The following is a 14,323-nucleotide window of genomic DNA, read 5'->3' as shown; positions in this document are numbered from 1 at the left end:
CCCTGGGGTGGAATGGGCTGGGCAAAGTTGGATTTGAGCAAAGACTTGCGCGTGTCAGGTGGGGCGGGGGCAGATGTCCTTGATGCTGCCTTCCTGCACCATCAAGGACGTCAGAACTGTCCGATCGGAACTGTGTGATTCAGTCCATCAGAACAGTCTGACGATGGACACAGGGCTGCTCAGGCAGAGTCTGCCTGGCCCCTTCCTGGAGCAGGTGAGCTGGAAGTGCTGTAAGCTCCTCTCTGATTTTAAACTAATTAACCTAACTAATTAAACTAAATTATTGATCCTTCTACAAAATGGCACCACTCAGTCCAGAATGCACCCAGATAAATGGGTGTTTCTAAATATGTTCTGTCATGTTGTTTATAGTGTCACATTATAAACTTTTAGTAAAAAGTGAACTTCTTTAGTACAAATAAATGTTGCACAGAGCTTCACACACCATCATGCACAAACAGGCTTTCAATAAATGTGTTAATTAACTACGATAATAGCACCTGCAGAGGAGGCAGATCCAGAGGGACTTGGAGCCTAGACCCCTCACAGACTGGCACTCTCGTCTGCACTCTTCCCCATCTACAGAATCCAGAGGTAGGGGCAGGCACATTAGAAGACTGTGGTGTGGGGCAAGGGAGGAAGGCCTTGGGCATGCGGGTGACTGGGATTTTCTCTAACCCAGGTCATTTAAAATTGGCTGGGACCTGTCTCCACCTACTTCACGATGAGGTGGGGCAAGTTGCAAGTCAGTGTGAGGTCTCAAGAGTGCTCACCAGGAGAGGACAAATGGGGTGTTTTTCACAATTCAGGTATTTCTTGGTTACCCTGGTTAGCAGGTAACAGTGTTTGCCAGATATTAGAAGACAACTTTACTTCTAACTTCCTGTGGAGCCTCATAGGATGCAAGACAGGAGAGGGATAATTAGAAACCCCTTCCAGCTCCCCGTTTCTCTTCCTTTAACAAAGTATTCAGGATAAACTGTTGGCAAAAGGAGTTTTATTCATATTTTTCTGGAATATGAAGGAATGAGAAGTAGGTGTTTTTTGTTTTTGTTCGGTAAAGCTTTCCTAGGCACATACATGGCCTATGGGATGACATCTTTTGGTAACTCACTCAGCATATCCCAGCTAAATACACTTAGGGTGTAGGATGAGATTTGCCATTAGTGATAAGGTAGCAATTGGAAACAAAGAAGGAAAGCCTCCTGGAAAAAGCAGAAACATTTAGGCTGGCAGATTGGCACTCAACCAATTCATCTAGTGAAGGCCAGATTTTTGTTTGTTTGTTTTACTTAGATGGTTCCTCTACAAGGAAGCATTATTTCCGCACAATGGTTCCCCTGTGCGGCCAGGTGACTGTGCTGTACGCAGCTTGGGCTGTGGCTTATATACCCTCATTGTGAGCATCGACCGTGTGCCATTATTCTACATGGTGTTCCAGGCTGCTCTGGGGAGAACACCCTTTGACCCCAGGGAGCTCTGAGCAAAACTGTATTGCTGAGGAAGGCTGTGGGCAGCTGTCTGTACATGAATTGGCATCTTCTCTGCCAATCAAGGGTCTTTGCAACCAAAATAAACTATTCATAATATGACAATCACAAAACTAAAACTGACTGCTCAGTTTACAGGTTCTTGGGGTCATCAAAAAGTCCCGATGAGGTAACTCAGACCATGAACCTTTTACCTTTGCTGGGGTCATTTAGACAGACATGGAGGTCTGAAATTCTGGGTAACTTATCTTAAGCTGTCTTTGTTTTTTGCAGTCTGAAGACTTTTTAACTTGATTGTCCTCCACCATTTCAGGCTTAAAATGTCAAAAATGCTCTCTCCCTATGTGGCTGCTCCTGCTGACCTGCTTGGTTTTATTGTCACCAGGTTCTCTCTCAGTCAATTGGACTCAAGCTTCGGTCTCTTTTGGTCCATGCTCTGTCTGTCAAAAGACCTGACCATTCTCTCTTCACAATGTTTCTTGCACTTCCTTTCTAACACACACCCCTTAATTCAGGGTTCATGAGCTCAAATTTGAACTATTTTTCCCGTTTTCACATAACATCAAATTCTTCACCTGATTCTAAAACTTCCCTGTTCTAAAACTCAGGCCACATCTGAGACCTACTCAGTGAGAATTTGCGTTTCCATAAGATTCCCTAGTAGATTTCTGCAAGATCAAGCTGAGGAAGCCCTGTGCGATGGGCCAAGGGTCTGCCGAATCCTTTGTGTGTACTCTCTCATTTAATCTCTACAACCCTATGAATTAGCACTATTATTATCCCTCAGTATTCATGGGCAAATTGAAGCTTAACAACAATAAGAAAATTGCCTGAGGTCAGGGGCTGAAGTTCAGGATACCTTGAGGAAATACTAATGTGGAAATAAAAACGTGAATGAGCAGTTAGGACAGGATACTCTGAAGAGGTGAAGCTGAGGATACTCTGAAGAGGTGAAGCTGAATTCTGTAGGACGAGTAAGAACTAGACAGGCTAAGAGAGAGGGGACGAGAATATTCTGGAGAGGTTAATAACAGGTGCAAAGACCTGGAGGTGGGAGAGAAATGGGAACATTTTCAGAAGAGAGAAGAGTGCAGCGTGGTTGCAGAGCAGTGACTAATGAGGAGAAGGCTGTGACACAAAGGCCTTGGAACTTGCTCAGGAATCTTGTTTAATTTTAATGAGTGTCAAGGGGAACACTGAAGTGGTTTAGATTAGAATCTAAGTGGCTCTAGGACCACTCCAAGGAGAAGGGAATGAAGAGGGCAGGGGTGAGGATGAAACTGTGGGCCAGCCACAGGAGTCTGGGTGGGGGTGCATGTGGTCCGGCCGGGGGAGCACAGTAGAAATAAGGTGAAATGAATGAGTGTGAGATTTTGCTTGAAGATACAACTGACAGGCCTCGGACCACATCTTCCTCAGCATCTTTGGCACCCTCACTAAACAGGTAGAGGGCAGCACCCTCCACGTGGACACTAACAGAAATGCCACGGTCCATCTCCACTGTCGAGTGGGGTCTCCCTCCCTCCTTCTCCCCATCCCATTTTCCTTCCTGCCTGCCCTCCTCTCCCCCTCTCAATACCCCTCTCTCCTCTCTCCCTCTTTCCTCGTGAGGATATGGGATTGGGATTGGAAAACCATAACGGCGTGTAAACTGGAAACTCTCTGGAAGTACAGAGGGCACTACCCTGTGCAGGTACAACCGTGCATGCAGTCAGGCCTCCTGGTGTGTATCTTACACTCCGCAGGGAGCTGGCTCTGGGACATCCCAGATCCCGTGGAGAGCAGCTGCTGCCCTATAATATGTCCAAGGTGACTGTGGAGTGTGAAGAGCTGGATGTTCAGGTTCAAGACTCAGCTTTACCCTCATTCCTGCTCTCAGAACAGACTCCAAACTGTCCCTCCTGGGCCAGTGCAAATGGAGGAACAATTATGCTCCAACAGTTCTCCCTGAGCCTGTCAGCCTCCAGCATGAGGAGGCTCCTCTGACTAAGTGACTCCATAAGGAAGGAGAAGCAGAAAGGTTTTCACAGCAGCTGACAGTGTTGTAGGGCTACCCAGCTTCCATAAAGAGAATACAATTTCTAGCATCAGTTACAAAATGTCATATTTCTTGTCTGATTTTTCTTATTGTTTTAAAAACACTGCAGAGAGTGGTGGATGGTTGAAGTTGGGTTTAAAGAGCAATTTTCCTTCTATCCTAAAAAACAGTAATTTTAGACAGTCACATGCAGAGTGATCATTCTCTCCCTGGTAAATAAGAATGGTTTAGAGATTTTAATTCAGAGCTATCTGCAAATCCTTTACAGATTTCATGCCTATTGGTTATTTACATTCATAGCAGAGGGCTGCGTTTTCACATGTAAATCCCAATAATTTTTTTTAACCATTGAAGGTGTTGGAAAATACATGTCAAACTAGGTTATTACATTTATTTTTCTTTTCCTAAAGGGAAACTGCTCTGTTCTTAGAATTCACATCAATTTAATTTATCAGTTGGTTTGTTTGTAAGTGGGATCATCTATCAGCAGAGGGGTATTTAGAAGCCGTCCCTCTGAAGACAGGTTTCTCTTCAAAATGCAAAAGGAATCACACGGTGTTTCCTGGGCTGGTCTTCCTTGGCTGGAGGGTTTGTCGTTTTTTTTTACTGTCAGATACTTTCACTCTTCGTTTTGTAACACAACTGTCTACCCACCTCTGTTGTTAAAAATCAGTAGCAATAAGATCAAGGTAGTGGGCTTATTCCTCCTCTTGACTCACTGACTTGCACTGATCCTTAGTGATATTTGGATCAACCTGTCTTTTGACCACCTTGGGAGTGAAACAGAACATAGTTTCCCTACGCCATTCTGAAACTTGACGGCAAGGCTTGCCTTAGCTAAGGACGAGGTCTGGCATTCAACGCCTACAGTACACCTGACATATATGTGTCAAGCTTAGTCGGTTAGCTGGGGACACTAGATGTCAGGAAAGAGCCAAAGACTCAAAAAACCCAACTCAACTCTTGGCTGCTATGTTTAGGATGAATAATCTGATGAAGACCAAGGATTGCATTTTCCTCATTTTTTTTCTGTACAATTTTATGTATTGTTCTTAAACTGAAAATGTGACCTCATTTTCTTAGATCTCTCTCTCACCATCCCTTCTCTATCTCCATCATCTTTGTAAGAAAAACCTCTCCATAATTTTCCAAATATTTTAGAAAACTAGTAGAGACACTCAGTGACCTCAGGCCATCAGAAGGTAACTTGCAACCCTGCACATGTGCTCCTGAATTTTCCCCCCCTACAGAGTTCCCAACTGTATAATTGTACTAAGGAGTTGCCAAGTTGTTCTGGAGATGAGCACTAAATTCTTTGACAGAGATTTAGTTTGACGTTGCCTTTCAATTTCATTTGTATTCTGGCTTACAGATCATTTCCTAAAGCATATACCTCACATTATATGTCTATTGGGAATTCATCGATTCAAAGATTGAATAGAGTTGTCAGGGAGTTTGGAAATCATCCAGTTTAACTTGTGACCTTTACATTTGAGCAACCTGGGGCCCAGAGAGATTAAGTGGCTGTGCGAGGTTTTATAGTGAGATAGTGAGACAGCCAGAGCCCAAGCCTCCGCATGCCCAGCTCATGGTCTTCAATCACCAGACACCAGGAAACACAGTCATCCACAACTAATTCACATGGCCTTCTTCCTTCTCCGTGCTTTTCTCTTTTTCTGTGCAAATACTCCACTTTCCTCTTCTCCCAATTTGCTTTCTAGCAGTTGAGAAACATACATCATGGATCTCTTTGACCTTCTTCTCAAACTTCTTGGACCAAAGCTATTCTATTGTGAAACCAGGGTTGGGCCAGGAATCTATGAATAAATGGGTCACCAGCTACCAGTACACATTTTCTCTTCCTTTTCCTATACAGGTAACATGTGCCCTGATTCTGTCCCCCAAACTAAAGCACTCAGCTTAAACTAACATGCTCCACGCCATAAAAAGTTATAAGGACAGTGAGGAGAGTCCCCAGACCAACCAGAACAAAACTCAAGTTGGAGCATGACCCAACTTGCACAAGGGAGCAGCATGTGCCCAGAGGGGTGCACAGAGGCCCTGCTGAGATCCAGACAAAACGAGCATCTTACAGTACTTAACTGTTTAACAGCGTCTATTTGGTTACAGGATTGACAAATTAATAGGAAAGGCTTTTCTTAGAAAATGCCCTCTTATCCATCATCCATGTGCCCGTGTATTCACCTGCCTACCCACCAGTCTGTCTAATCTTGCTAACTTATTCTAGAAAGGATTTGAGTAGCAGGCTCTAAGGAAATGCCTGGAAGCTCTGCTGTAACTAGAATAGTCCTACTGATGAGATCATCAAATATGGGAAAGCACAAAGATATTAATCTGATAATATCCATTTTATAAAACATCACAGTATGTAAATATTAATAAACATTGACAACTTTTTTTCCCATATGACCTTCTTTCCTTAAATATTAGGGTAATCTCTACCATTTCCTTTTAATCTCTTTTTCTCATTGTCTCTCTCTCTCTCTCAACATCAAAAGGAAATAGTAGGAATTACTCTAATACTATATACACACACACACACATATGTACACACATATGTATATTAGAGAGAGAGAGAGAGCTACTGCTTTCTTTGGAACTTTTGGAAATTATTCCATTATAAAAACCAGAGAGCCTCAGTTGACTGACTTTATCCCCATATCGACCAAGTGTAAAATCAAAAAGATTTTTTTTCCTACTAAGAGGACAGCTGCAGAGCAAAAATGCCCTGTCTTTCAATTAATCAGTCATGAGAAGCAATGGTAGGAAAACATCATGCATCATTCACAAAACACATGTAAAACAGCAGACATATTGCAGGTCTATGTCAACAAAGGGCATTAGGACAGTTCCTTGGATTGTGACAAAAGTAGCCAGTCAATCTTTCCCCAAATTCCAAAACCAAATTGCAAGCCCTTACCTTGGAGGGCCTGTAAGCTATGAGTCTGTACGATAATGCAGAGCTGCAGGACCAGCTGTGGAGCACTTTCCAGAAAGGTGGCTAGCAAATGCAGCATACTCACATCCGCATACTCATATACCATTTTCCAGTAAAACCTCCATCTGTCATTCTCCCCACTCTGTCGGCTTCGAATACCTAAGTATATTGTGTGGAAATATCTAGAAAGAAAACATGGAGAATAAGAAAGAGATGAGTGATGATAGTTTATAATTCAAACTCCAGGGTTGTTCTTTTCTGCAAGCCACCATATGCAAGTAAGCACAAGAAACAATTACCTCGGGGGCTTATGAGTTGAAGTCCAACTTTAACTGCTTAAGAGTACCCATATTTGTAAATGCTCACTTTGAGAAGTCAGTGCAGTTTTAGTCCTCATAAAGACATTCTGCTCAATTGCAATATGAAGAAGCATGAGGTGGAATGTGGTGGAAACTAGTTGGAGAATGGGTTTGCTACTTTAAAGGTCTACATACATTCTTTTTTGTCAGTTTCTCTATGTGCCCAACAGTGTTCATGAGGGGGTTTCTCCTAGGACACAATGAAAGCCTGAAGCACCAAAATGTATGTGCGTGTAAACCTTCTTATGCCTTTAAAAACCACTTTTTATTATTGAAAATTCCAAACATATACAAAAGGAGAAAAAATAAAGTAATGCATCCACTATACCCTTCACTCAGGGTAAGTACAGTTGATCCTTGAACAGTGAGGGTTGGGAGTTGAAATGCAGTTTGTAGTAGTTGAATGTAGTTGAAAATCTGCATATAAGTTTTTGACTCTCCACTTCACTAATAGCCTATAGTTGACTAGAAGCCTTACCGATAACATAAACATCAACACATATTTTCTATGTGTATTATATACTGTATTCCTACAATAAAGAGAAAAGAAAATATTAAGAAAATCATGAGGAAGAGAAAATATATTAACTATCCATTAAGTCGAAGTGGATCATAAATGTCTTCATTATGATCTTTACATTGAATAGGCTGAGGAGGAAGAGGAGAGGTTGGTTTTGCTGTCTCAAGGGTGGTAGAGGTGGAATAAAATCTGCCTATAAGTAGACCTGCATAGTTCAAACTTGTATTGTTTAAGGGTCAACTGGAGTTATCAATATATTGCCAATCTTTTTCATTTGTACCTCCACTTACTTCTTGTCACCAAAATTTTTTAAAGCAAATCTCAGGCATCACATTATTTCATCTATAAGTATTTTATTAAAAATAATTTTAAAACCAGTATTGTGATTGCACTTACCAATAAAGATAGTAATTTCTTAATAGTATCAAATACTCAATGTTCATATTTTCCTGATTATCACAATTTTTTAAGTTTGAAATGCAGTCCAAACAGGATCCACATATGATGATTATCTGATATATATCTTAAGTCCTTTTTACAACATGAATTATCCTTCCATGTCTTTTTAAATTTCTTGTGTATTTTTCATTGTCTTGATTTTAATGATTGTATTTGCATGGTGTGGTTAACATATCTATCCTTTGTGTTTTCTGCAAATGGGTAATTAGTGTTAGAATTTTGATCAGCTTTAAGTTTGATTGTCTTCGGTGGGTGATGTGTACTTTCATCAGGAAGCACATTCCCATACACTGACGATATTGCAATCAAGGTTGCAAAATGGTGATATTCAGAGTCCATCATCGATCTTCACTTACTTGTTAGAATACTTCTCCAGCTCTCTTGCCAATGTCTCTACAGTATTTGGTTGTCTGGAGCTTGCTCTGTGGTAGATCCCTCAAGAAACATACATAGAGACAATATTACCTGAGCTCTTGCATATTTATAACAGTATGTGGTTATCAATCTTGGCTTGGGCGAGTATAGGGACTTTTGGTTACACAGACCCAAAAGTTTCACAGTTTTAGTTGGAGATTGGTACCCACTCTTAGAGTCTGTGAATGAACTGCATTTACCCAGTGCAAAGATTCTCAGATGCCAAGAGCAAAGGATAGCAGGGATACAGCAAGGAAGTGCAGGAGCAGAAAATCCAAGCAACCTTCTCACCAAAAGGTTAGGCTGGATGGATGTAGAATTCATGCATATTCCATGCAAGGTCCAAGATCTGCCATTTATTTATTTGAGTACTTTAACTCTGTCACTTCGTTGTTTACTAGCCTCGTGTTCTTATGGAAAAGTCTGATAGAAATCCGACATTCATTCTCTTATAAGCTACTTGATCTTTTTGCTTGGATGTCCCAAGCATATTCTGTTTCTTTTTAGAGATCTATGGTTTTATTAGAATGTATCTTGATATCGGCTCTTCTGCATCAATTTTCTGAAGAATGTGATATGTATCTTCATTATGTAGCTTCAGGTTCCCATGTGTATTTTTAGTTTTTCTTGAACGATAGCATTCAGTATTTTTTCTAATCCATCGCTTTGTCTTTCTTCTTGGAGGCCTCCTATTGATTATATATGCTATATCTTCTTTATTCTGTGTCTAACAGTCTCTTGAATCCTTCTAATCTCAAATTTCTTCTTGATTTTAAATTTTTTCCTCCTCTTCACCTTCTATTCATCTTCTAATTATGGTGTGTCTATAGTGCCATATCCCTTCTAGTTGAGTTTTCATTTCTGTCCTGCTTTTTTTTCTTTTTTTTTTTTTTAATATAAAATTCTAGGCCGGGCATAGTGGCTCACACCTGTAATCCCAGCACTTTGGGAGGCCGAGGTGGGTGGATCACCTGAGGTCAGGAGTTCAAGACCAAACTGACCAATATGATGAAATCTCCTCTCTATTAAAAATACAAAAAGTTGAGATCACCTGGACACGGGAAGGGGAACATCACACACCGGGGCCTATTGTGGGGAGGGGGGAGAGGGGAGGGATGGCACTGGGAGTTATACCTGATGTAAATGACGAGTTGATGGGTGCTGATGAGTTGATGGGTGCAGCACACAAACATGACACATGTATACATATGTAACAAACCTGCACGTTGTGCACATGTACCCTAGAACTTAAAGTATAATTAAAAAAAATACAAAAATTAGTCGGGCTTGGTGGTGCATGCTTGTAATCCCAGCTACTCAGGAGGCTGAGACGGGAGAATCACTTGAACCCGGGAGGCGGAGGTTGCAGTGAGCCGAGATCATGCCATTGCACTCCAGCTGGGCAATAAGAAACTCCATCTCCAGGAAAAAAAAAAAAAAAAAAATTCTATACCGATGAGTTCTATCCATCATCCTTTGTGTCATATATTACTTTTTTCTACTTATTTCTTTTACAAATTTTTCTAATTCTGATTTATATTATTCTTCATAGCTTTCACAATTTAAAAATTTTCTTTCAGCTCATTTAGAAGTATTTGCTTATGATTTTTATCCATTTTGTGGATGTATGTGTTTTTTTTTTTGTTTCATTGTCTACAGAAACATTATTAGTTTTCTTACTTTCCTTTTTATTTTATTTTATTTTATTTTTATTATACTTTAAGTTCTAGGGTACATGTGCATAACGTGCAGGTTTGTTACATATGTATACTTGTGCCATGTTGGTGTGCTGCACCCATCAACTCGTCAGCACCTATCAACTCGTCATTTACATCAGGTATAACTCCCAGTGCAATCCCCCCCCCTCCCCCCTCCCCATGATAGGCCCTGGTGTGTGATGTTCCCCTTCTCGAGTCCAAGTGATCTCATTGTTCAGTTCCCACCTATGAGTGAGAACATGCGGTGTTTGGTTTTCTGTTCTTGTGATAGTTTGCTAAGAATGATGGTTTCCAGCTGCATCCATGTCCCTACAAAGGACACAAACTTATCCTTTTTATGGCTGCATAGTATTCCATGGTGTATATGTGCCACATTTTCTTAATCTAGTCTGTCACTGATGGACATTTGGGTTGATTCCAAGTCTTTGCTATTGTGAATAGTGCTGCAATAAACATACGTGTGCATGTGTCTTTATAGCAGCATGATTTATAATCCTTTGGGCATATACCCAGTAATGGGATGACTGGGTCATATGGTACATCTAGTTCTAGATCCTTGAGGAATCGCCATACTGTTTTCCATAATGGTTGAACTAGTTTACAATCCCACCAACAGTGTAAAAGTGTTCCTATTTCTCCACATCCTCTCCAGCACCTGTTGTTGCCTGACTTTTGAATGATTGCCATTCTAACTGGTGTGAGATGGTATCTCATTGTGGTTTTGATTTGCATCTCTCTGATGGCCAGTGATGATGAGCATTTTTTCATGTGTCTGTTGGCTGTATGAATGTCTTCTTTGAGAAATGTCTGTTCATATCCTTTGCCCACTTTTTGATGGGGTTGTTTGTTTTTTTCTTGTAAATTTGTTTGAGTTCTTTGTAGATTCTGGATATTAGCCCTTTGTCAGATGAGCAGATTGCAAAAATTTTCTCCCATTCTGTAGGTTGCCTGTTCACTCTGATGGTAGTTTCTTTTGCTGTGCAGAAGCTCTTTAGTTTAATTGGATCCCATTTGTCAATTTTGGCTTTTGTTGCCGTTGCTTTTGGTGTTTTAGACATGAAGTCCTTGCCCATGTCTATGTCCTGAATGGTACTACCTAGGTTTTCTTCTAGGGTTTTTATGGTACTAGGTCTAACATTTAAGTCTCTAATCCATCTTGAATTAATTTTTGTATAACGAGTAAGGAAAGGATCCAGTTTCAGCTTTCTACTTATGGCTAGCCAATTTTCCCAGCACCATTCATTAAATAGGGAATCCTTTCCCCATTTCTTGTTTCTCTCAGGTTTGTCAAAGATCAGATGGCTGTAGAAGTGTGGTATTATTTCTGAGGACTCTGTTCTGTTCCATTGGTCTATATGTCTGTTTTGGTACGAGTACCATGCTGTTTTGGTTACTGTAGCCTTGTAGTATAGTTTGAAGTCAGGTAGCGTGATGCCTCCAGCTTTGTTCTTTTGACTTAGGATTGTCTTGGCAATGCGGGCTCTTTTTTTTTGGTTCCATATGAACTTTAAAGCCGTTTTTTCCAATTCTGTGAAGAAAGTCATTGGTAGCTTGGGGGATGGCATTGAATCTATAAATAACCTTGGGCAGTATGGCCATTTTCACGATATTGATTCTTCCTATCCATGAGCATGGTATGTTCTTCCATTTGTTTGTGTCCTCTTTGATTTCACTGAGCAGTGGTTTGTAGTTCTCCTTGAAGAGGTCCTTGACATCCCTTGTAAGTTGGATTCCTAGGTATTTTATTCTCTTTGAAGCAATTGTGAATGGAAGCTCATTCCTGATTTGGCTCTCTGTTTGTCTGTTACTGGTGTATAAGAATGCTTGTGATTTTTGCATATTAATTTTGTATCCTGAAACTTTGCTGAAGTTGCTTATCAGCTTAAGGAGATTTTGGCTGAGACAATGGGGTTTTCTAAATATACAATCATGTCATCTGCAAACAGGGACAATTTGACTTCTTCTTTTCCTAACTGAATACCTTGATTTCTTTCTCTTGCCTGATTGCCCTAGCCAGAACTTCCAACACTATGTTGAATAGGAGTGGTGAGAGAGGGCATCCCTGTCTTGTGCCAGTTTTCAAAGGGAAGTTTTCCAGTTTTTGCCCATTCAGTGTGATATTGGCTGTGGGTTTGTCATAAATAGCTCTTATTATTTTGAGGTACATTCCATCAATACCGAATTTCTTGAGCGTTTTTAGCATGAAGGGCTGTTGAATTTTGTCAAAGGCCTTTTCTGCATCCATTGAGGTAATCATGTGGTTCTTGTCTTTGGTTCTGTTTATATGCTGGATTACGTTGATTGATTTGCGAATGTTGAACCAGCCTTGCATCCCAGGGATGAAGCCCACTTGATCATGGTGGATAAGCTTTTTGATGTGCTGCTGAATCCGGTTTGCCAGTATTTTATTGAGGATTTTTGCATCGATGTTCATCAGGGATATTGGTCTAAAATTCTCTTTTTTTGTTGTGTCTCTGCCAGGCTTTGGTATCAGGATGATGTTGGCCTCATAAAATGAGTCAGGGAGGATTTCCTCTTTTTCTATAGATTGGAATAGTTTCAGAAGGAATGGTACCAGCTCCTCCTTGTACCTCTGGTAGAATTCAGCTGTGAATCCATCTGGTCCTGGACTTTTTTTGGTTGGTAGGCTATTAATTATTGCCTCAATTTCAGAGCCTGCTATTGGTCTATTCAGGGATTCAACTTCTTCCTGGTTTAGTCTTGGAAGAGTGTAAGTGTCCAGGAAATTATTCATTTCTTCTGGATTTTCTAGTTGATTTGTGTAGAGGTGTTTATAGTATTCTCTGATGGTAGTTTGTATTTCTGTGGGGTCGGTGGCGATATCCCCTTTATGATTTTTTATTGTGTCTATTTGATTCTTCTCTCTTTTCTTCTTTATTAGTCTTGCTAGCAGTCTGTCAATTTCGTTGATCTTTTCAAAAAACCAACTCCTGGATTCATTGTTTTTTTGGAAGGTTCTTTGTGTCTCTATCTCCTTCAGTTCTGCTCTGAACTTAGTTATTTCTTGCCTTCTGCTAGCTTTTGAATGTGTTTGCTCTTGCTTCTCTAGTTCTTTTAATTGTGATGTTAGAGTGTCTACTTCAGATCTTTCCAGCTTTCTCTTGTGGGCATTTAGTGCTATAAATTTCCCTCTACACACTGCTTTAAATGTGTCCCAGATTCTGGTATTTGTATCTTTGTTCTCATTGGTTTCAAAGAACATCTTTATTTCTGCCTTCATTTCGTTATGTACCCAGTAGTCATTCAGGAGCAGTTTGTTCAGTTTCCATGTAGTTGAGCGGTTTGATTGAGTTTCTTAGTCCTGAGTTCTAGTTTGATTGCACTGTGGTCGGAGAGACAGTTTGTGATAATTTCTGTTCTTGTACATTTGCTGAGGAGTGCTTTACTTCCAATTATGTGGTCAATTTTGGAATAAGTGTGATGTGGTGCTGAGAAGAATGTATATTCTGTTGATTTGGGGTGGAGAGTTCTATAGATGTCTATTAGGTCTGCTTGCTGCAAAGCTGAGTTCAATTCCTGGGTATCCTTGTTAACTTTCTGTCTCGTTGATCTGTCTAATGTTGACAATGGGGTGTTGAAGTCTCCCATTATTATTGTATGGGAGTCTAAGTCTCTTTGTAAGTCTCTAAGGACTTGCTTTATGAATCTGGGTGCTCCTGTACTGGGTGCATATATATTTAGGATAGTTAGCTCTTCCTGTTGAATTGATCCCTTTACCATTATGTAATGGCCTTCTTTGTCTCTTTTGATCTTTGACGGTTTAAAGTCTGTTTTATCAGAGACTAGGATTGCAACCTGCTTTTTTTTGTTCTCCATTTGCTTGGTAGATCTTCCTCCATCCTTTATTTTGAGCCTATGTATGTTTCTGCATGTGAGATGGGTCTCCTGAATACAGCAGGCTGATGGTCTTGACTCTTTATCCAGTTGCCAGTCTGTGTCTTTTAATTGGAGCATTTAGTCCATTTACGTTTAAGGTTAATATTGTTATGTGTGAACTTGATCTTGCCATTATGATAATAACTGGTTATTTTGCTCGTTAGTTGATGCAGTTTCTTCCTAGCCTGGATGGTCTTTACATTTTGGCACGTTTTTGCAATGGCTGGTAGTGTTGTTCCTTTCCATGTTTAGTGCTTCCTTCAGGGTCTCTAGTAAGGCAGGCCTGGTGGTGACAAAATCTCTAAGCATTTGCTTATCTGTAAAGGATTTTATTTCTCCTTCACTTATGAAACTTAGTTTGGCTGGATATGAAATTCTGGGTTTAAAATTCTTTTCTTTAAGAATGTTGAATATTGGCCCCCACTCTCTTCTGGCTTGTAGAGTTTCTGCCAAGAGATCTGCTGTTAGT

At 40.4% G+C, this 14,323-nt stretch overlaps 1 protein-coding gene across 1 annotated transcript in view; it reads right to left on the bottom strand.

The window, feature by feature from the left end:
- Window positions 1–14,323, bottom strand: part of XKR4 (XK related 4) — a 433,210-nt gene that overhangs the window by 161,108 nt on the left and 257,779 nt on the right. The window contains exon 2 of the mRNA XM_033202505.1: window positions 6,470–6,669. Coding sequence (XP_033058396.1) covers window positions 6,470–6,669 — 200 coding nt within the window. The remainder of the gene's footprint in view (window positions 1–6,469; window positions 6,670–14,323) is intronic.

Source organism: Trachypithecus francoisi, unplaced genomic scaffold, assembly GCF_009764315.1.
Source record: "Trachypithecus francoisi isolate TF-2019V2 unplaced genomic scaffold, Tfra_2.0 Lachesis_group7, whole genome shotgun sequence".
NCBI classification, from domain to species: domain Eukaryota; kingdom Metazoa; phylum Chordata; class Mammalia; order Primates; family Cercopithecidae; genus Trachypithecus; species Trachypithecus francoisi.
The sequence above is the reverse complement of the archived record's forward strand: the minus strand, read 5'-3'. Positions and strand labels throughout refer to the sequence as shown.